Source organism: Apteryx mantelli, chromosome 28, assembly GCF_036417845.1.
Source record: "Apteryx mantelli isolate bAptMan1 chromosome 28, bAptMan1.hap1, whole genome shotgun sequence".
NCBI lineage: Eukaryota > Metazoa > Chordata > Aves > Apterygiformes > Apterygidae > Apteryx > Apteryx mantelli.
In genome coordinates, this window is record NC_090005.1 from 2,954,599 (window position 1) to 2,974,360 (window position 19,762).

At 49.1% G+C, this 19,762-nt stretch overlaps 2 protein-coding genes across 2 annotated transcripts; one reads left to right on the forward strand and one right to left on the reverse strand.

Moving 5' to 3' along the window:
* The first annotated feature begins 1,491 nt into the window (after nucleotides 1-1,491).
* UBE2Z (ubiquitin conjugating enzyme E2 Z) lies at nucleotides 1,492-11,412 on the forward strand. The gene is made up of 7 exons (XM_067312101.1): nucleotides 1,492-1,852; nucleotides 3,514-3,586; nucleotides 5,373-5,560; nucleotides 7,526-7,637; nucleotides 8,260-8,372; nucleotides 8,898-8,988; nucleotides 10,907-11,412. The coding sequence occupies exons 1-7, from the start codon at nucleotides 1,512-1,514 to the stop codon at nucleotides 11,075-11,077; spliced, it is 1,089 nt and encodes a 362-aa protein (XP_067168202.1). The 5' UTR covers nucleotides 1,492-1,511; the 3' UTR covers nucleotides 11,078-11,412.
* Nucleotides 11,413-13,732: 2,320 nt separating this feature from the next.
* Nucleotides 13,733-18,086, reverse strand: SNF8 (SNF8 subunit of ESCRT-II). The gene is made up of 8 exons (XM_067312105.1): nucleotides 17,997-18,086; nucleotides 17,548-17,598; nucleotides 16,775-16,913; nucleotides 16,170-16,274; nucleotides 15,363-15,435; nucleotides 14,750-14,891; nucleotides 14,456-14,530; nucleotides 13,733-13,978 (listed from the first exon to the last, which is right to left on the reverse strand). Exons 1-8 carry the CDS (start codon nucleotides 18,048-18,050, stop codon nucleotides 13,841-13,843), a joined length of 777 nt encoding a protein of 258 aa, XP_067168206.1. The 5' UTR covers nucleotides 18,051-18,086; the 3' UTR covers nucleotides 13,733-13,840.
* Nucleotides 18,087-19,762: the final 1,676 nt, after the last annotated feature.

The window sequence follows — 19,762 nt, forward strand, 5'->3', positions numbered from 1 at the left end:
TTGAAACCAAAAAGAACCCAGGGTAAGACTTACTGGCTGAACAAGAAAGGAAAAATCCTACATCTTCAGCCAGGCTGACTCTTGGGGACATGTAACCACGCGATGGGAAAGACTGGATCCACTGTGCCTGCGTTGCTACTGTAGCCAGGGCTCAGGTGTTGTCCTCAATGCCAGCTGTGCCAAGCTGCATCCTAGACAGCAGGTTACATGTAGCAGAAAATTCTTGTCTTGGCAGAGGGGATGATGCACAAGTAACTTGTGTGCTTCTTTGCTGTTTTCTTTAAAGAGAATTCTGTATAGTGTGTTACAGACAGCTACCACCTCTGAGGCTGTCTGGTCTTGGGAGGGGTTGCTGGAAGAAGACTTCTCTGAACATCTGGGAAAGCTTATCTATGCTTCCTGTAAAGTGGGGAGGGGGAAAATGGCAGAGCAATTAACCAGTCAAGAGCTAAAATGAACTGAATAGCCGGGTCAGTAATACTTCACTGTGCTTTGGGAATCTTAAGTCTAAAACTGGTGTGTTAGCAGGCAGTAGCTATCAGCCTCATTTGTGCTCACATTTATAGTCTCAGGAACGCAACGCTGTGTTACCTGGCCTTTTTCAGCATCTCGGCAAGTTACGCTTAATTGTTCCATGCAGTGATCTTTTGTCTATGAAACTGTGGCTAAATAAGACTTAATATATAAATCTCCTTGGTAAAGTGACCTTGGAATTAAAATCGGTCAGTCACAGTTGCACTATGATCCTGTAAATGGAAAAGTAGCCAAGTGCTTCCAGGTGGTGTTGCAAGGTGTTGTACACATGAGAGATCGTCCGCTAATTTCCCACAAGCTTGCAGTAACAGGCCTCTCCTGTTTGCCGCTTTGCGCAGCCCCGGGCAGGCTATTTTACCTCCCGTCCATTTTGCTGTGCTTGCAAACGCAGGATGAGGGGGTGGAGGAGCTCGGAGCTGCCGGTAGCGGCTGAGGGGGGCTGCGAAGCCCTGGGACGGGATGGGGGCTGCTGCCAGGGTCACGGTGGGGCTGCCCCAGTGTGCGCCGTACACCGGTGTGGGGCACCGAGGCTGAGCAGGCAGCGCCTGTCCTGCCCCGCGCTCTTTCCCCAGGCTGTGAGGCCTTTTTTCCGCACCTTTTTCCCGGGGGGGGAAGAGGGGGAGGAAAAAAAAAAGCCACATTTTTGCCAGGGCCCCCGGCCCGGGTCCGGGGGCTGCGGGAGCCCCCCGCTGCGGCAGGGGGCGCGGCGGCTCCCCGGGAGAAGGGTACGCTCTGTCGTGCCGCGTCTCTGTGGGAGGGGCGCTCTGGCGGTAGAGGCAGACTCTATAGCGTCTGGGGGGAGTTTGCGGCGGGAGTGGGCGGGCTGGTCTCGCCCCGACGTAGCGGCGGGTGGGGAGCGGTGGAGGCGACGCTCTGGCAGGCAGTCGGTGGTGTCGGCGCGGGGCGGGGGCCGCTCTGGCCGGCGGACTCGCTGGTGCGGAGTCCCGGAAGCGGAGCTCCCCGAGGCCGGGCGCAGAATGGCGGAGAGTCCGGCCGCCGAGGAGGCGGCCCCGGCCGCGGTGCTGGCGGCGGCGGCGGGCGGCGGCGGCGGCGCCTCGGCCGGCCCGGGCGGCGGCGCGGGGAGCCCCGGTGTCTTCATCCCCGCCGAGCTGTGGGCGGCGGCGGGCTTCGGCGCGGCGCCGCCGGGCGCCGGCGTCGCCCCGAGCAGCGGCGCGGCCCCCATGGCCGGGCTGCCGGCGGCGGCGGCGGCGGCGGCCGGGGCCGCGCTCCTCACGCACTCCGCCTTCTGGGACCCCACCGTCAGCGGCGACTGGGACAGCGAGCGGCCCAGCCCCGCCTGCCTCCTGCGGATCAAACGGTGAGAGACCGCAGCGCCTCGGCTGACGGCCCCGCTCCTCGCCCGCGGGGCCCCCCCGGGCGCGGCCCAGCCGGGGGCCCCCTGCCTGGGCCCGGTGGTGGTGGTGGGTTGCCCGGGCGCGGAGCCGGGCCCCGTAACGCGGCGGAGCCCCTCGCCTCCTCCCCGGCGCCCTCAAGTCGCTGACCGTCCTCTGGGCATCGCCGGCGGGCGCAGGCCCGGGGCTCCCCGGGGGTCGGGCCTGGGCGCAGGCCCCGTCCTTGCCCCGGGGCTCCCCTCAGCCTGGTGCTTGGGCGAGGATAGGCCTCGCGTGCCGCCTCCCGATCCCCCGGCCGGGATCTCCTCCTCCGTCTGTTACCGCCAGGGTTCTTGGCAGCGGCGCTCCTTGGTGCGTCGCTGGCTCTTCCTCGCAGTTGCTAATCGGAGAGGGCAGCAGGCTTCTCTCCCGGTACCCATCAGCAGGCAGGTTGAGGTTTGTAAGATCCCGACCTGCCCGTAGTGCTCCTCTTTGCTTTCCTGTTGGCTTTGTCTGCTCTGACTCTCAGAAGGATCACCCGAGTTAAACCTGGCATCGTGTCGGTAGCCGTCAATATAATGAGCAATATGGTCTCATATCCTTAGAAATGCTGGCAGTGTTTCAACAAGTTCTTCCTCTTCCTTCACAGCAGGTATCACTGCCATCCAGGCTCTTGTTCATCCTTGTTCTGTTGCCTGTTCTAGACCTTGTATAACATCTTCCAAAGATGGCACCAAATATTTGGGTGGTTTCCAATCCAAACGGCCAGAAGCGCTAACTTCATAACGTTAGGCAGGAAGGCGAGGCTCTCCTGTTGCTCTTGCACTTGTTCTCGTGCTAAAACCTCTCTGAACTCCATTTTTTTTCCCAAATGGGAAGGCTTAGTGGTAGCTAGTCCTGGGGCTTGGCACAGCTCTGGTTATGGGAAGGAGCTTTCTGTTGATGAGTGCCATTCGGTACATCTGCAAACTGCACTGAGTCGCAGGTCATTCATTATTTTTCATTTCATTTAGTCTGAGTTCCTAAGGAAACAAGGCCTTTGAGATTAGGTTATATGTGTCTGTTTGTGTGTCCTAGTAACTCTTGAACCCACAGGCTGATCAAAACCAAATTCAACAGAGTGACAAAGTTCTCAAAGAAAGTTAAGACAGTTTGGGGAAAACAAATGGCTGTGTATAAGAAAGAAATTTTTTAAATACTCTGAGTGTGGAGAGGGAAAACGGTTGCTTTCCATGGGAAGGGAAAATTGTCCATTAGGCAACAGAGAATTCACTTAAAAGAACTTTTAAGTGCTCACCTACAGGAGAAGTTGTGGTTGAAGTCTTAGATGCTGAAGCTTATCTACCATAAAATGCAAGACTGTAGGTAATCAAGTTTCACTTGGTCTGATGCCTCACTTACTGATTCATTGAACGCTTGTGCTCTTCAACTGCCTCAGCTATTGTTTAGGATAAGCTGGAAGAGTTCAGTCAGAAAACAGTGAGACAAAGGAAAAAGAAAAACATCTAACTCTTTCAATTGCAAGTTTCCATCTTAAAAATCTGTCCCTTTGTGTATGTGCACAGATTTGTCGTCTAGAATGTTCTGTGCCTCGAGGGCTGATGAACGCCAAGGGAGATCTTGACTAATTCCTGTTTCCTTTGTTCAGGGATATCATGTCCATTTATAAGGAACCACCCCCGGGAATGTTTGTTGTGCCTGATCCCCACGACATGACCAAGGTAAGGGAAGATTTGGAACAGATTCAACTTTCTGTTTCTCTGTATTTTGCTGTTAATAGCTGCTTTACGGGTTTGCCCAAATGGCCTATTCCCTTAATGTTTTGAGACGAGTCAGGGAGAATCTTCAAGAGAATAATCTGACCCAGTTTTCTGGGTTACATTGAGATGGGCTGCATTTAAAATGGGAGGCGGCTCTCAAGGAAATTGGCTTGGTGGAGAGATATTATCACAGGGATCTGAGCAGCTTCGCACTGCCTCAATGGCCCTGTGAACTAATGAAGCACTGTTCCAGCTGGTTTTATCCTCCTGATGCTTGAAAATCATCAACAGAGCAGCTTGAGGAAGAGTCAGCTCCAGAAAGCTGTTGACCGTGGGAGCTTCTCAGAGGGGCTGAGAAAGAGAAACATCCATCAGCCACAAGCAGAGATGGAGTATCTCTGGAAGCCAGAGATGTTTAATTCTCATGAATTGGTGGTGGGATGTGTCACCAGGCCTGCACCCTGTCCTCCTGCGGAGCTGCTGGTTTTCACTGGTACCAGGGTCGTACGCAGGTCTGACTCGTGCAGCCACTCCCAGCATGTGGCCTCAAGCAGATGTACTCCCTGGGGATCGGTACGGCTGCGGCCTCTTCTGCCCCGGTACTTCCTCTCCTGGCTGCCTGGCTCTAGGGATTTTCCAGGACTGGAAACTTCCAGTTATGTTTGAGATAGTGGCAGAGAGAGGCTGCTCAAATGTTCTTGATCCAGTGTGTTTTTTGGCCTATTTGGTGCTGCCCTTTCTCCAGCTAGTGTTACCTATTCTGGCTGCGCTGGTTTCTGAGAAAGTAGGGTGTGTGGCGGGGTTGCTTTGGTTTCTCCTCTGCTGCATACTTCTACCTTCCTGACAAACTTGGCATCCCCCAGACTCCACCAGTGTAAGCGCCTGCCTGGCTCAGGGCCTCTGGGTTTTTGGAGATAGCACAAAGGGACTGTCTCTGCGCAGGCAGCTCCCACATCGAGCATTTAGCTGCAGCTCTGGCTTCCCTTCACGCTGGGAGCTGAAAGTGCGAAAATGCCCTTCAAGGAAAATGTGGGTTTGTAAAACACCAGCCTTGGGGCTTGTAACTAAAATCTGAGGTAGGTAAGAGGACATTAAAGGAGACTGCTTGGATCACTTCAGAAGGATGGAAAAGGAGTAAGCTTCCTTAAGAGCCCCATGGGAGTAGATTTCCTGGTACACAACTGAGATTTCTGAGGGTAATTAGCATGGAGAGAATAGGTTCTTAATTTTGGATCCTGGCAGAGGATATTGAGTGATTGGTTTCAATAAGGCCAAATCAGCACGAGACCATAAAATTGAGGAATGTTCTAGTTCTGGCAGAAATTTTTTTTTTCCTAAAATTAGATTTTTTTTAAATTTGAAATCTTACTTTTCTTTTTTTTTCCCTTTTTTTTTTTTTTTTTTTGAAGCAGAGCTTACTAGCTGAACTGTGATTCAGTCTGGTTTGGACTGTGTAGGGATGTATGTATGGGAGGCAGCTGTTGTGGACTCTGGCCAGCCCTTGCGTTGGAAGCCTGCTTTGCACATTGAGCATGGCAGAGGGGGAAGAAGTGCGCAGCAGCGGCTCAGGCTAAAGAGGGAAGGAGGGAGGGTAACGTGTGGCCTGCACATGTCCTGTGCTTGTGGAAGATGCTGCGTCCATAGTGCTGCCTGGGTGGAGATTTCTTGCCTTTGGTTGGCTGTGTTGAGGATTTGATGGTGCTGCACAATTTTGAAGTGGTGCGCAAGACGGGCTTTTGTTTTCCAGATTCATGCATTGATCACAGGCCCATTTGACACGCCTTATGAAGGGGGTTTCTTCTTGTTCCTGTTTCGCTGTCCTCCAGATTATCCCATCCACCCACCAAGGGTCAAACTGATGACAACGGGAAATAACACAGTGAGGTTTAACCCCAACTTCTACCGCAATGGGAAAGTCTGCCTGAGTATTCTAGGGTAAGAGGAGACTTTGGCTATTTTCAGGGGAAAACAGGAGGTGGCTGCAGGCTGTCTTCTGCCTCACGCATCCTTCTCAGTACATTGTGCCCTGATCTTGCCCCAGACATTTGCTTGGATGCACCTTTATGCTTCTGTGAAGTTATGTGCAGAATCAGAGCCTTAAAGCAGCAAAAAATTCTCTCCTCTACTGAAATAAGAGCCCAGCTTGTCTTTAAAAGCACCTGAGAATGGAGCAGGGGAAGCATGAAGTTCAGTGGATGCTGCTGCTTTCCTCCTGTTTCCCCCTGCAAAGACTTGGCCCGAGCACTGCATTTCTTCCGCTTTTGCGCTTCGCAGCCTGATCCTTAATGTTGTTTGAATATAGGTTTTTGTGGTTTTAATTTCCTTTCTCTGTGTGGGTTTGAAAATAAATAAATAAAATTAAAAGCCGCTAAGAACTTCCTTGAGAGCCATTTGACTGCTCTGGGCTTCCACCTACACATAGTATGGGGGGCTGAATGGTGGGTGTAATGATTTACAAGCCACCGCTCCCATGCTGCCTGCTGAAACAGGCTCCACTGCTGGAAATGCTTGTTTTTCACCTGCTTGATTTTTAAGCATGTGAAAGTCCTGGTTGATTCAATGGCTCTTAGGGCTCTGCTAGAGGAACCCTGGCCATGGTGTGATGTTCCCAGCTCCGGCTGTGATAGGTTCACTTGCCAATAAAGGAAAATTTTTGCTGAGTCCCCGGACTGTTGCAGCTGAGGTGTTCATACGTGTTCCCTTCTGTTGCAGAGAGGTAGTAAGAGGCGGCCAGGTGGGGAAGGGGCAGTGATGGCTTGAATTGCTGTAGGGATCTGGTCAGCCAAAAGGAGTCTGGGTCTTGATATGATTAAAAGACTGCCTTTGCCAGGCTGGTTTCAGCAGTGCTGTGCACATGCCATTTACACCAAAGCTTGTCCGAGGAGCTGATACTTATCTTGTCCAGGATCTGGCCCAAGGCTGGGTGGGGGGGATGCAGTCTGGATGGGGAACGTCTTCCTCCAGCGTATCAGTCTTCCTGATCCAGTGAGCTGGATGCCAACACCTGCGAAGCACTGAGACGTGCAGGCACATTCGTATCTTGGAGGTCTGAATACCCAGCAGTTTCCACGCAAGCTGTGTTGTTGCTCATGCAGTGTAGCCCTGGCATGAAAGCTAAATTATTGAAGAGTGACCCAAGGGCCTTGGCCTTAGCAGAAGTGGGAAGCACAGAGGCAGCTGTGAATGAAAGGATTTAGGAAAAGCACATGTGGGTCAGTGCATTTGTTCAGCTCACAGGGAGACAGATCTGTATCTAGAACTAGGATATTAAGGGCAAGCAGCAGAATAGCTCTTCCTGATTATGCCAGTCTGTGCAAAGGTTTTTGCTCCCCTATCTGTATGAAACCAGTACCTTGTTCCTATAGCAGAGCATCCGTTAGTATTTTTTACATTAATCCTTGTGCTGAGTGTCTGCCTTGCAAACTGCACAAGTGATGATCTTGTCTGAGTCTTGAAATTCAGATTTCAATTCTTACGAGTTGCTGGTTTTGACTTATAGTGTTGGTAGCTTGTGTTGCTCCAGGGTGCTGTGCAAGATGACAGCCTTAGCTTTAACATGCCTTGTAAGAAGTTTGGAAGTGTTACTTTTCCCCAGCTCTGCTATGTGTGAGGCCCTGTGTGTGCTGGCAGTGGAGTAAAGTTTACCAGGCTCTTGCCTAGCTCAGGTTAACGTGCGCAGTTGGGTGAGAAAGAATAGTCTGGTTGCACCCTTAAAACCTTCTCCGTGTCCAATGCTTTGTATATCTGTACCAGCTGTTTCTTTTCTTGTTGTATTTCTGTAAGGTATAGATGTCTCCTTGTGGTTTCCCAAGCTTTCTGATCTTTTCGTAGTCGGAGGGATGGTAGTCATTGGGCTCGTCCTGTGTTGTTAATTAATGCTTTTCTGTTTTGATGCCTCAGCACTTGGACCGGGCCTGCATGGAGCCCTGCACAGAGTATCTCTTCAGTCCTTATCTCCATCCAGTCTCTGATGACTGAGAACCCCTATCACAATGAACCCGGCTTTGAGCAGGTGAGAGTTTGGGATGGATCATCTCTGATTCTGCAGCTATTTGTCTCTTCTCTCCACACTTTGCTTCTGGTGGTAAATCCCATTCTGCAAACGGGGACGAAAGAAGGTTATGTCACTTGGCTCTCCTCCAGCTTGCTCTGCCTCTACTCAGGGCTTGAGGGGGAGTTGCAAGCCAGCTCTGAACCGGAGGGTGCTTAGTTCACACCTGCAGAAGGTAACAGAAACGAGAAGCACTCGAAGTTGCTGGGGAGATGGGAGTGCTCTTCATTTCTCTGCTACACAACTCCTGAAATGGCTTCCTTGTGACATATTGTCCTGTCATGCAGGAGCCAAACTGCTCAGGTTTTCCTGGTCTCCAGTATCCTAGGGAGCGATGAGGAGAGAGGCAGATTTCTGTGCTGACTTTATCAGTTGACCTGTCTCCACAGCTGTGTGAGTCCAGGGCTCTGGAGACACGTGAAATCTTGCTAGCTTTTCAGTTGTAACCTAAATTAGCTCCGCATACACTGAACAGACAAAACCGTAGTGGATTCATGCACCAGTGAAATTCATTGGGCCCAGGAGGGAGAGACTAAGAGCCATTCCAGTTGCATGGACTCGCTGGCCCAAATTCTGTTTCCAGGAGAGGCACCCTGGGGACAGCAAGAACTATAATGAGTGCATTCGGCATGAGACCATCCGAGTAGCAGTGTGCGACATGCTGGAAGGAAAGTGTCCCTGTCCTGAGCCTTTACGGTATGGAAAGGAGATGTGGAGGGAGCGTAAGAAAATGGGTGTGGGGGGGAGCAGGATCGACTTCTCTGACTGCCCTTCCTGACATCCTGAGAGTTGCTCCAGGGAAGAGCAAGCCTTTAACTCTCCCAGATCCAGCAAAGAGTGATTGTTTGGGGTAGCTGGATTTTTGTGGTGCCCAGGAGCTGTGCATTGACAAAGGCTGTGTTAATGTGCACAATGGCTGCATCCTCTGACTAGCATTTGAGAATAAATGTGCCTTGTCTTATGGCAAAACAGAAAATCTTGGGGCGGGGGGGAGACCGCAGCTGTTGTGCAAGCACATGCAGAATCTGTTCAGCTGCAGCGATGCTGTAACTCATTTTGCTGTGTGTCCTGGCTAGCTGTACCCAGTTGTCTGAAACACCCTGTACAGGCAGTTGATTTGCTCAACTGGAGTTCAGTGGGATGGTTGTGAGCCTGGATGAGGTGACTGTTCTTGTAATGCTGTCATCCTGTGGTGACTGGGTGTTCTTTCATTGCCTTCAGGGGAGTAATGGAGAAATCCTTCATGGAATACTACGACTTCTATGAAGGAGTGTGCAAAGAAAGGCTTTATCTCCAAGGACAGACAATGCAGGTGGGTGGCAGACAAGCTTCCTGTTGATCACGCACTGCCTTAGCGAGGGGCATGTGGCTGGATAGCTTAGTGAGAAACAACTGTGCTGTGATGTGCAGTACCTAAAGGCATGTAGGATGAATCTGGACCTTTTCTGTCAACTGTATATTCCAACTTTGCTTCATCCTTGAAACTGGGACCCTGAGATGTTCCTGTGGATAAAACACTGCTTTCCCCAAGCTCAGAGAATACAGGCAGCACTTTCAAAGCTGTTAGATTTCTCTGAATGCTGGACCTGGAGCCACTCTTCAGGAAAGCAGGTACTTCTCTGAGCAGTGAAACCAGTGTAGTTTGCTTTCACGTGAATTTGGTGTTAAGTGGGGAGGGCAACATGTGGGTTGCCCAATGCTGGTGGGGATTGAACTCTATTGCAGCGTTTTCCTATTGGAATACTAGTAGGATTTTTTTTGTTCTTCTGAAGTTCCTTTGCTCATACAGCAGATAGGAACTCCTCTCTCTGACTCCTTGTTCTGTCAGATTGCATTGAAAGTGGCTGACTGAGCCAAAAGTTACTGGAGGGGGAAGGGGTAGAGGAACGGAGATAACATGGCAGGCACATCTAGACAGGTTGAATACAGGAGCCTTGTTTCTGTAGGAAAGTACACTTTAAAGAATAGATTGCCAAGCTATTCGCATATGAACAGACGCGTCTTCCTTTCTCATCAGCCACCTCTTGTCTGACTCATTGAGAAATTTCACTGTTAAGAAAAGATGGAAGTGGTTGATTTAACGATCTATAGTTAAGCCCTTTTTTCCTGTCAGTGCTGTCACTGGCTGTGTAATTCATAAAAATGGAACATTCCCAAAGCAGGAGAACTCTTGTTTGGAATGAGAGATTCCCCCAAGGCAGATCTGTGCTTGACTTGTATCTACAGAGAGTACTGGACTGTGTAGTAAAGTGTGATGACGTTAGAGGGTTGTCAGGCGTGGCCCGCTCTTGTTTCTTCTGCAAGGAGCCAAGGCTTAGTTGTTTTCACCATGGGTTTGTGAAGAACACCGTGGACTGGCACTGCGTTGTGCTTGGTTCCCAGAGGTAGTGACTGCCATGTTCCGTTTTCTGCTCATTTGTAAATGATAGCGTAGGAAGGCATCAACGCAATGTCCTGGAGAGATGCCATTGTTGTCTCCACTACCCTGTATTTAAAATGAAGCCACTCCAGGGTCAGTATCAGTTGAGCACTTGCCGTATGTGCTGTCTTGTTAATTCTGGAGCCACGTGTTGGCTTGTACTAAAGATCAACATCAGATGGGACAGTGTAAAGTCCCACCGTCTTATATAGCCCTGGCAATGTGTCTTCAACTTGGAACTGGGATGAAAGGAGCAAGTGTTAAATCTCCAAAGAGTTCTTGCCTTTAACCCAGCTACATCTCAGCTGGGGGACTTGATTTGCAAGAAGAATAGTGTTACTTTCATTTGAAAGGGGCCTGTAGCACTAATATCTTTGGCCTCTGGTTATAGAGGCTTTCATTCGTAATACGTTTTCTTTGCCTCCTTGTTATGGGCCTTGAGACCAAGTCTTTGAAATAGCTTACTTCCTCAGAGCTGCTAGTAGAAATACAACCCATGTCTGCCTGGCCTCTCATCCGTCTGTGATGTTTGCTTGGGTTTGTAAGGCTTCCTGAAAGAGACTCCAAACAGAAAAAAATCTTCAGTCTTCAACCTCTGCCTTGACACTGAAAAGTTCAGGGGCCTCTTGGTCACAAGCTGGAATTTAACCCTGAAGTCTTTGACCATTCTTTGCCCAATTATTCTGCAGCTTTCTTCCTTCTGTGTCTTGCCCTGGTAAATATTCCACATGCTGAACCTAGTTTGATGTGATGCTTCACTGTAGAAGGATAATAGTCTTTATTAATAGATTTATCCATGCTTTCCTTCCAGGATCCTTTTGGTGAGAAACGAGGCCACTTTGACTATCAGTCCCTATTAATCCGTTTGCAAGGAATTCGTCAGAAGGTGCAAGAGAAACACCAGCAGGAGAATACAGAAATAGACTCTGAGAGCAGCTCCTCTGAGACAGAGACAGACACTCAAGGTTGTTCCAAAGCTTAGAGCTGCGTAAGGAGTGGAGAGGCCAAGCCGTGGGGATGTTCTGTCTTCACACTCTAGAGTACCCTTGACAGACTCGACAACCAAACCAGTGCCAGAGCGGAGAAAACTGTGGGACGTCTTCTGTCTCCTTTTACTGCTCTGGTGGATATTGCTGAATGAGAAGACTTCATGCTAGACAAAGCCAAGCTTGTGACAGGCTACTATTAAAAGGTACTTACTATGCTAGAAAGCTGGAGCATGTGGCATCAGGTTATTTTTTGGAAACACCTACACTGGGTTCTTTTTTTTTTTTCTTGTTTTTTTTATTTGATTAAAGAATGCGATCTAGACCGTGACTCCTCTTTACAGCTTTTCTGTTGCTAGACAGTGAGCCCTTCCCTGGGGCCATGCTGAACATGGAGCTGTAGCTGTGGGAGAACTTTGACGAGTCCAGGGTATGACAGGGCCCATGCGCTGTGTGCCCGGGTGAAACCTTTTTGTGCGGGTTGGGAGGATGGAGCCCCTCTGCTCCGTGGGAGCCCACCTACCTGATGTCTTTCTTCTAGACACTGTTCTAGACAGACCAAAGATAAAGAGCAGTGGTGGAATCTGGGCTCCTTTCTGAAAGCTTTATTCAAGCCCTGGGTGACTTCGTCCACTGGGACTTCAGGCGCAAAGGGGAGAGTGAAAAGTGGAAACTGCAAGAATTCATAAATCGAGTGCAGGTGTGTTCACCCTGGCATTTTGGGGGAGGGAGGGTGAGAAAATCATTGGTTCAGAGGTGGGGGAGCACTTAAAAATAAGTCTAGTTTGTGTATTTTTTTTAAGGTGTTGATTTGAAATTAGTGTTCTAGAAACGTTTTATCTGGCTACTCTGAATGGAGCTGTTTTGTTTCCTTAACTGAAGTACTCTTTGCTTTCCACCCCTCTCGTCAGTGTAATATTTTATTTTTCTCCCCTCTTCCTCCTGCCCCCTCACTCCCAACTGTTACTTTGATCCATCAGATTGAAATGCTAGAATAAGGGGCATTTCTAGCTAAGGAAGCCACCGTTTCTGGGTGGAGTTCTTCGGAGGTGTATGCCTCATTACTGACTGAAAATTCCTTTGCCAAACTTGGCTGAGTGCAAGCTAGCTGAGTGTCATAAAGTCTAACACTTCGATGCTTTGAACGTTTGTTTCAAACAGCAGCTTTTTACTGTGAGTGAAGACAAGCCTCTTGGAGAGGTGTCCGCTGGCTGCGAGTGCTATTACATCAAAGATGTATTCAGTGTAACTTAGGTGGAGGTGAAATACCCAGTTTCTCCAGGCAGATGAACCTGGTGATGATTGATTGGAGCAGTAAAATGTTTTGTTGATGAAGAACTTAATCTACTTTTGTTTTTTACAGGAGCTTTGATAGAAAGCTAAGCACAGAGTTGCACATTGTCTCAGGCCCTCTCCCACTTCCCTTAAACACCTTCCACCAGCTCAGCCCTGTTTCAGACTCCTAGCGGTGGTGAGGGAACTTCCAACCCAGTCATCTTTAAGAAAGCGTATAGAGAGGGGCCAAAGGACCCCTGCAGTGTGACGTACAGAAGGCAATGTCCCATGCGTCACTGAATTATCTGGAGTCTCTGTGATTTGAGCATCAACTGTTGCAGAACTCAGAAGCCTGCACATTGCTGTTTAAGCAGCTCTGAAAAACTGAAAGGTGGAAACATTTCTGAATTAGAAAGGTGCCATCTAACAACTCGGGAACCTTTTTCCCTTTAGCAAGCAAACTCCCCTGGGTCTGTCACTGGTATGATTTAGACTTAAGCCCTGTCTTCCCTTGAGGGAAAGCTAAACTTACATAGGAGTCACTCAACACATACACCAGATGAGAGTAAATAAAGCTGTGTTCACCTTGAAATAAGGTCTCAGGGAGGCAGTGGGGTCTCCTGAGAAGTCATGAGTTGTGTGCTACTTTAACGCCTCTTTAATCCCATTGTAAATGTCACGTTGTTTTTCACCATTCAGTAGCATTGTGGGTAGAGCTGTGACTCTGCTGCCTTCCCAAGGCAGAGCTGGTTCTGAAATCTGTTTGTGATGCATGTGGCGTTACCATCCACCGATACAATGAAACAAGAAAATGCCTTATTGTGGACACTATTCACATAACTAGCATGTGGCTGTAAAAGAGAAGTATTAGTTTTATAGCTCTAATGTTGTCTGTCCTACCATTTCTGAATGTTTCCATTTCAAAGTGACAATCCTCAAATAACTGCTCTAGGCAGAGATGTTTTAGCAACAGATTTTTAGACCTAATTGAGTTGAAAATATATGCACAAGAGTCACTCTACGATACCTTGTTTATATACTATTGTACATAAGATTTTTTTGTGCAATAAAGTTTGTTTTGGCAGAATCTAGACTGTGGTGGTACTTAGTGGAACAACGACTCATTCACAGAGCAAAGAGGACTGCAGAACAGTTTCTCAGCTGCTTTAAAAGTGTCACTGCTGGCTCCAAGATTCTTTAGAAACAGTCACATTTGCATCCTTCAAGACTGCAGTTGAAATAGCAGCCTAGATAGTTTTCCTCTTGCTATGACAAGGTAATTAGTGTCTGTAATCAGAGGTGGTACTTCCACCCACAACACAGGAGAACATTCAAAGGTAAGCAAGTATGAATTAGTCCTATTAAACTCTTCAAGCTAGACGCTTTTTAGAAAACTTTATTTAAAGTCCACTGTCCCTGTGTTTCAGGTGATATGCAAATAACCTCATGAGAAGAAGTATATACAGGCACAGAATACTTAGCAGTCAAGGTATTGCTTCCTTGGCTTCCTCTGGAGTGATTTCCTGAGAGTACAGTTCTGTAAAGAGAGCAGGCAGCCAGTACTGAGGGTCTCCTGCTGCCTGTGTATCCAGCCAGGCCATTCCTTCCTTCAGCAAGTGTTCCTGTACAGAGTGGAAACTGTGAGTGAAACTTAACTAAATGGCTGACAAGCCATTCATAGTAGAGGCCTGATCTCACATTTATCCTAGGGTAAGGAAGTGTTGTAGAATTTGGGCAACAATTATTTTTGTTCATCTTGAGCTTGGGGAGCATAATTCAGGCACCCAATCACGCCCACCCTGCTACAGCAGTATGTTTATGCAGGACCTGAGCTAACAAGATTCAAGCTTTTAACCGAGTTAATCAGTGAAGCCACAGGGGTGTCATCTGCCGCTGCTGAGTTTGTACCCAAGATTTTGGCTTCTTCAATCTATGCTGAAACAGCATGTACACTGCCTTTGGTCTACCAGCTTGGCTTCGGACCATGTATGCGTGCTGTGATCACACATCCCCACTAAAGTGTCTGCAGCAGGGCTGCAGGAGCAGCCCCTCTACACTGACAGTTAACCCCACAGTACACGAGAGACCTTCATACATACCAGCACCTGCTTTGCTCGTTCTGTCTCCCACTTTAGACTGGATTTGATCTCACTGACTGTTACATATCCCTTTTTCTGAAACAAGAGGAAAAATACCATATACTCACAGTAAAGACTTAAGTTTGTAGTTTAGAGAAGTGTGAACAGTTGTGCCTACAGGCCTGATCTACTCTCAGCTCAAGTTCTAGATTCATGTTCATGCTAGAATTTGTTTTCTACACCGTGTGTTTCCTGTCATGGAAACAATAAGATTCTTTCATAGTGGTTGTATTTTAAAATCTCCTGACTCAATACCTCTGCCAGCTGCAAGACGACTGTGTGATCCATGTTCAGTTCAGCTGGTACAGACTGGATCAGATATGTTCCACCAACAGGAATAATCCCAAAGCCATTCCCCAAGACTTTCAGCTTCTTGATTGCACGAAGGAGATCATCCCTGAGAAGCAGAGGTCAATGCAAGGCTTTAAAGCAAGAGCCTCTCTTGAACTGCACACTACATTCTGTAAATAAAGAAGATCTGAATTGCAGAAGCTAGGAGCTCCTTAGCGCTTGCTGCAACTCTAGGTAATGAAAGCTGAAAAAGTGTTTTATAAAGCAATTTAGAATTAGTCTAGATGTCTATGCCCCTCTTCAGAAGTGTAGATTTGCATTACAGACACAGTCCTTAACACCTAAGGGCTTACAGAGAAAGCACACTTCTGCTTTCTGAACTGAAATGGTTAACAGAATTATAATAGCACACTTAGAAGTCATTAATTGTGGATCACGTACAAGTGGCTCCTTTGTCAGAAATCAAATTTGGAATCCGGTTAACAGCAGCATCTTCAAGTGCTGCTGTGATCAATCATTCCCCCTTTTCTTCCCTGACTGCTACTTGACTCTCCTTTCCTGTAAAACAGATACTCACTGGCTGACATCCTGAGCAAACTTCCCCCTTCCCTTCAGCACTTGCTGATGAAGTTCTTCCAGTGTTATCAGCCCTAAGAGTCAACAAAAGGGGACAGGAAAGTATTACTGCATAGCAAAAAAAAAAAAAAAAAAAAAAAAAAAAGAAAGAGTCGTCAAGTCTCCTTTGTGTGTTTGCCACCGGCTAACCTCTGCCTTAACATTTTACAAGTGGCTCTTCATTGTTTCCAGTTTCAAGGCGTGGGTAAGATAAGTGTCTTGTCATTTCTGTTTCTAGAACTAACATGCAGCAGTCAGCTGTTGCCCTCCCCCACCAATGTATCATGCTCAAGTTTCACCTGGTTTTGATGTAGCCTATTCTTGGTCTCAGATTGTCTTTCTGGAGTGAAGAGCATTCAGTATCTTTATCAGACACTTACTACTATTTTGATTTTTCTGGATATTGCTGTAATCCTTTAATCTTACTGTCAGGCTCAAAGCAGGGACATAATCCTTACTCCTTCAAGATTGTCATTTATCACTAATGTTTCCCCAAGGTAATGGAAACTGCAGTTTCATTATCTAAATAGGGCAGAGTTGTTTGATTTCCGCAGAAACCAACCAGCCTGGCTAATTACCAGTGATGTAACTTTAACATGTTGTAAAAACAAGAAGGCTTTTCAGGGGCAATGAAGACAAAACTGTCATCTCAGCACTTTCTGAATCTAGTAAAGAACACAACACTGACCGAGGTGACTCATTTTCCAGAGGGAAAAGGTATTCTCCATTCTCTGTAACTCCTAGAAGCCAGACACAGTGGGATCCTCACCTCCGTTCCTATGCTTCAGAGCCAGACAAACTTCAATGATCTGCACACCCAATTCATAGTAGAAGTCTCCAACTCCCAGCATCTCTGACCAGAATCCTTTACCAGCTGTAAAGCCAGAAAGGGGAAAGTGATTAGACCATTGGCAAAAATATCCTTCCTTAACAGTTACTGGTGCCAAACAGCCTGCTTACTCCTTGCAGAGTTGCAGGCTCTGTAACCTTGTGAAGTAACAGGACAGAAGAGGTTAAGGGATCATTGACTATATCGGACTTGGACATGAAATACACGGAACAAGAAGTCTGGTTCAGAGGACAGTGTTTTTTCCCCTAAGGTAAGCAAAGACCTGTGAGCACTGTCAGATCTGTCAATTAATAGTCTCCATTTTGGGAATCTCCACCTCTTTTTTCCCCTCTTTGAAATAAATAGCACCTCAAGGTACTTGCTTCTTTTCCTTGACCTTTACACCAATTCACAAACCCCAAGAATCAAAATACCATCAGCTTTCCTCGAGGACAGCTTCCATCAGATTCTCCAGGAAATGTTTACTGTGTGACAATGGGGAGATGAACCCTTAGCTCATTAAACCCCTGGTGCCTGTTCCTCACATGCCAAAGGATCCACTCCTATTGTTGCACACATATCCTGGAACTGGACCCGAAACTGGGGATTTTTACGGATCTCTTGCTTGTGTTTGCTGGCAAACTCCTCTAAGTTGGTCTTAAACATATCCAGCTGCTTAGACATCTGAAAGAGACAATTGCAGAGAAGAAGCATTTCTGTCTTAACACTAATTTAATGCATATTTTCCCTAAGCGTATCATATACATACCCTCCCCCCCCAGAAACTAAGTAAGTACAGTCCTCAAGGAACATGAGGGTCTCTGACATGCTGTCTACTGAGTGCAGATGGCCCCAGTGGTCTTAAAGAAAGGAAACAAGAAAAAGTTGCTTGATGAAATCAGAATTCTCCATTTTAACACTGAATGCACATTCACATTGTGCATTCACACAGTGCAAAGCGCACATTTTAACACCGAATACAAACTACTATCAGGTCACAGCGGAGATAAGGCAAGGCAAAGGGCTACTTTGAACCAAGAGACAGGCTGAGAGGGGAGGCAGCAGTTACTCTGTGATGTGCACGGGGTAGAAACTGCTCTACGTAAAACAGATGTTGCTGAGGGTCCTGAGAGAGGAGGCAGAGAAGGATCCGTCACAAACATTACAGCCCTCTGACGGAGGAGCAACCTAGCGGGTGCCATCGTTATCCACGCCGCTCGTTACATCCGGACACCGAGGCGGAGAGCGAAAGGGACCCAGTCTCGGGGCTGGGGCCGCCGCGGGTACCGCACTGCCGGGCCAGGGGCAGCTCTCCCACCTGGGCCAGCTGGTCTTCGGCCAGCACCGTCCCTCGCTCCTTGTACTTCGCCTGCGGGAGGAAAGCGAAGCGTGAGGGACGGGGGGGACCCACGGCGGGGCCGCCGGCGGGGCTCGGGGCACCGGCAGAGGGGGCAGGACCGCGGTGGGGGGGGGGGCCTGGCGCCCCCCCCTCCCCGTCCACGGGGCCGAGGGGGCCTGGGACACCTCAGGCGGGACCAGCAGGGCCTCGGCACCCCCCGCTCAGGACCGGGGGGGTGGGGGGGGGAATCTGCTACCCCCAAAATGGGCCTGGTGGGGCCTGGTTTCCCCCCCCCAAAAGCGGCCCAGCGGGGCCTGGCACCCCCCGCGCGGGCCCGGTACCCCCCCCCGCCACGGCCCGGTGGGGCCCGTTCCCCAGCCCCGGGGCCCGGCGGGGACCTGCCCCCCTCCCCGGCGCCCCCCCCTCACCTCCGCGAGCTTCTTCTTGGCGATGGCGCCCGCGCCCACCCCCCGCCGGTGCATCCCGGCCGCGGCGGCCCCTCCGCGCGCCGCCTGACGTCATCGCCCCGCGACAGGAAGCGGTGACGCCCTGCGGGGGGGAAGGGAGGGGGCGCCTGTCGCCCCGCCATGTCGGGAGGGTCCCGCGCCCTCGGCCCCTTCCCCGGGGCACCGGAGCCGGAGGACTCTCCCCAAGCGCCCCTGGTAGCCGCAGAGGGGCGGGGGGAGCCCACCGAGCGCTTCAGGCCCCGCTGGGGGGGGAGTCCTTACTTGGTGGGGGAGGGAAGGCCCTGGTGGGGGCGGTGGGCCCCCCCCCCGAGGTGAATCCCTTTTTTTGGGGGGGGGGGGTTGGGGCCTCCTGAGTGGGGGTGAGTCTCTATTTGGGGAGGTTTTGCCCCCCCCCCGGGTTGGGGTAAGTCCCTGTTGGGGGGGTTGGGGCCAAATCTCTATTTGGGGAGGTTTCAGGCCCCCCAGGGTGGAGTAAGTCCCTGTTTTGGGAGGGTTTGGGTCCCCTCAGAGGTGGGTGAGCCCTTGCTTGGGGGTGAGTCTCTATTTGGGGAGGTTTTGGGCCCCCAAGAAGGGAAGAGGAGACCTTGCAACTGCTTGGGGACCAGCAGAAGGTTTTAGCGAGGCCAGGGCTTGGTCAGGGTTTGTTTGCTGGACGTGCAGTGTGGGGTGAACGTTTGTGAAAATCCACAGCTGATGCTCACGTCATTCGTTAAGTCAGCACCCCGTGGCAGGCCCTGAGCTCTGGAACACCTGTGATCTGCATCTGTGTTATGGGTCAGTCATCTGTAGACCAAATTCATTGACCCTCACAAGGCGCCTTATGAGAGCCTTGTTTGGAAGGACACTTTTTAATACAGTATTTTATATTCTGTCCCCAAATTGAGTCTAAATCAGTCTTATTTCAGCTTCAGACTAAACTCTTTATTGCTTACATTAGCAAATTGGACAATATGCACAGAACAGAGTGAACATAAAATATCTTCCTCCTTGACATATCTGTGGATAGGATCAAGAGACAGCTCCTCTGGAGGGTCCTGGAGTTATAGAGTCCTAATGAAGCAGATGTGGGAGAAAAAAATATGAATCCCTATAGTACTGCATTAAGCCATTTTAATTTGATTTCTACGGGAAAGAAGTCATATGTTATCACCCTCTCTACCCACTGCCCCTTTCTGACAGCTTGCAAACCCATTTGCTGATTTTGATAGCAAGACAGAAGTCTCAAAAGTTAGTAAGTACCTATTAGTAAGTACTTTCAAGTTTTGAGAAAATCAGAAACTGATTAGAGAAGAGAGATGCAAATAGACGTTCATCTGAGAGAAAGACTGCATTATGAGCTCAACAGTAATTTGTTTTATCTGGCCTGCTGTTTGGCCAGCCAGCACACTGTGTTAGACCATTCTGCATGGAATTGTCCATAGCACAGATCTGCCTCTTATTTTCAACCTACATTTATCCATGGTCAATTCATCCCTTTTTGTTCTTGTGCCAACTTTTTCTGTTAGTGTAAACAGCTCTTCTCCCTCTCTCTCTGGTGTTTATAGACGGTGACTTTGTCCTCAGCCTTCATTTTACTAGACTAAACATAAGATGTGCTCTCCATTCCCTTGAGCCTCCTGGTAGCCCTGCCCTGCACCTTTTGCATCCTGAGTTCTTGTTATGTTTCTCTGAATGCCTTTTGTAGCAGTGTACAATGCACAGAAAAAGTATTTCCTGTAAGTGGTCTG

What these genes read in the sequence shown, in the direction of transcription:
- UBE2Z (XM_067312101.1), top strand. Translation starts at nt 1,512, where the DNA reads ATGGCGGAGAGTCCGGCCGCCGAGGAGGCGGCCCCGGCCGCGGTGCTG. An exon ending in ATCCCCACGACATGACCAAG is followed by an intron (nt 3,587 to 5,372) that starts GTAAGGGAAGAT and finishes TTTGTTTTCCAG; the next exon opens with ATTCATGCATTGATCACAGG. An exon ending in GTCTGCCTGAGTATTCTAGG is followed by an intron (nt 5,561 to 7,525) that starts GTAAGAGGAGAC and finishes TTGATGCCTCAG; the next exon opens with CACTTGGACCGGGCCTGCAT.
- SNF8 (XM_067312105.1), bottom strand. Translation starts at nt 18,050, where the DNA reads ATGCACCGGCGGGGGGTGGGCGCGGGCGCCATCGCCAAGAAGAAGCTC. An exon ending in CCGAAGACCAGCTGGCCCAG is followed by an intron (nt 16,914 to 17,547) that starts GTGGGAGAGCTG and finishes TGTCTCTTTCAG; the next exon opens with ATGTCTAAGCAGCTGGATAT. An exon ending in TTTGCTCAGGATGTCAGCCA is followed by an intron (nt 14,892 to 15,362) that starts GTGAGTATCTGT and finishes TCTGCTTCTCAG; the next exon opens with GGATGATCTCCTTCGTGCAA.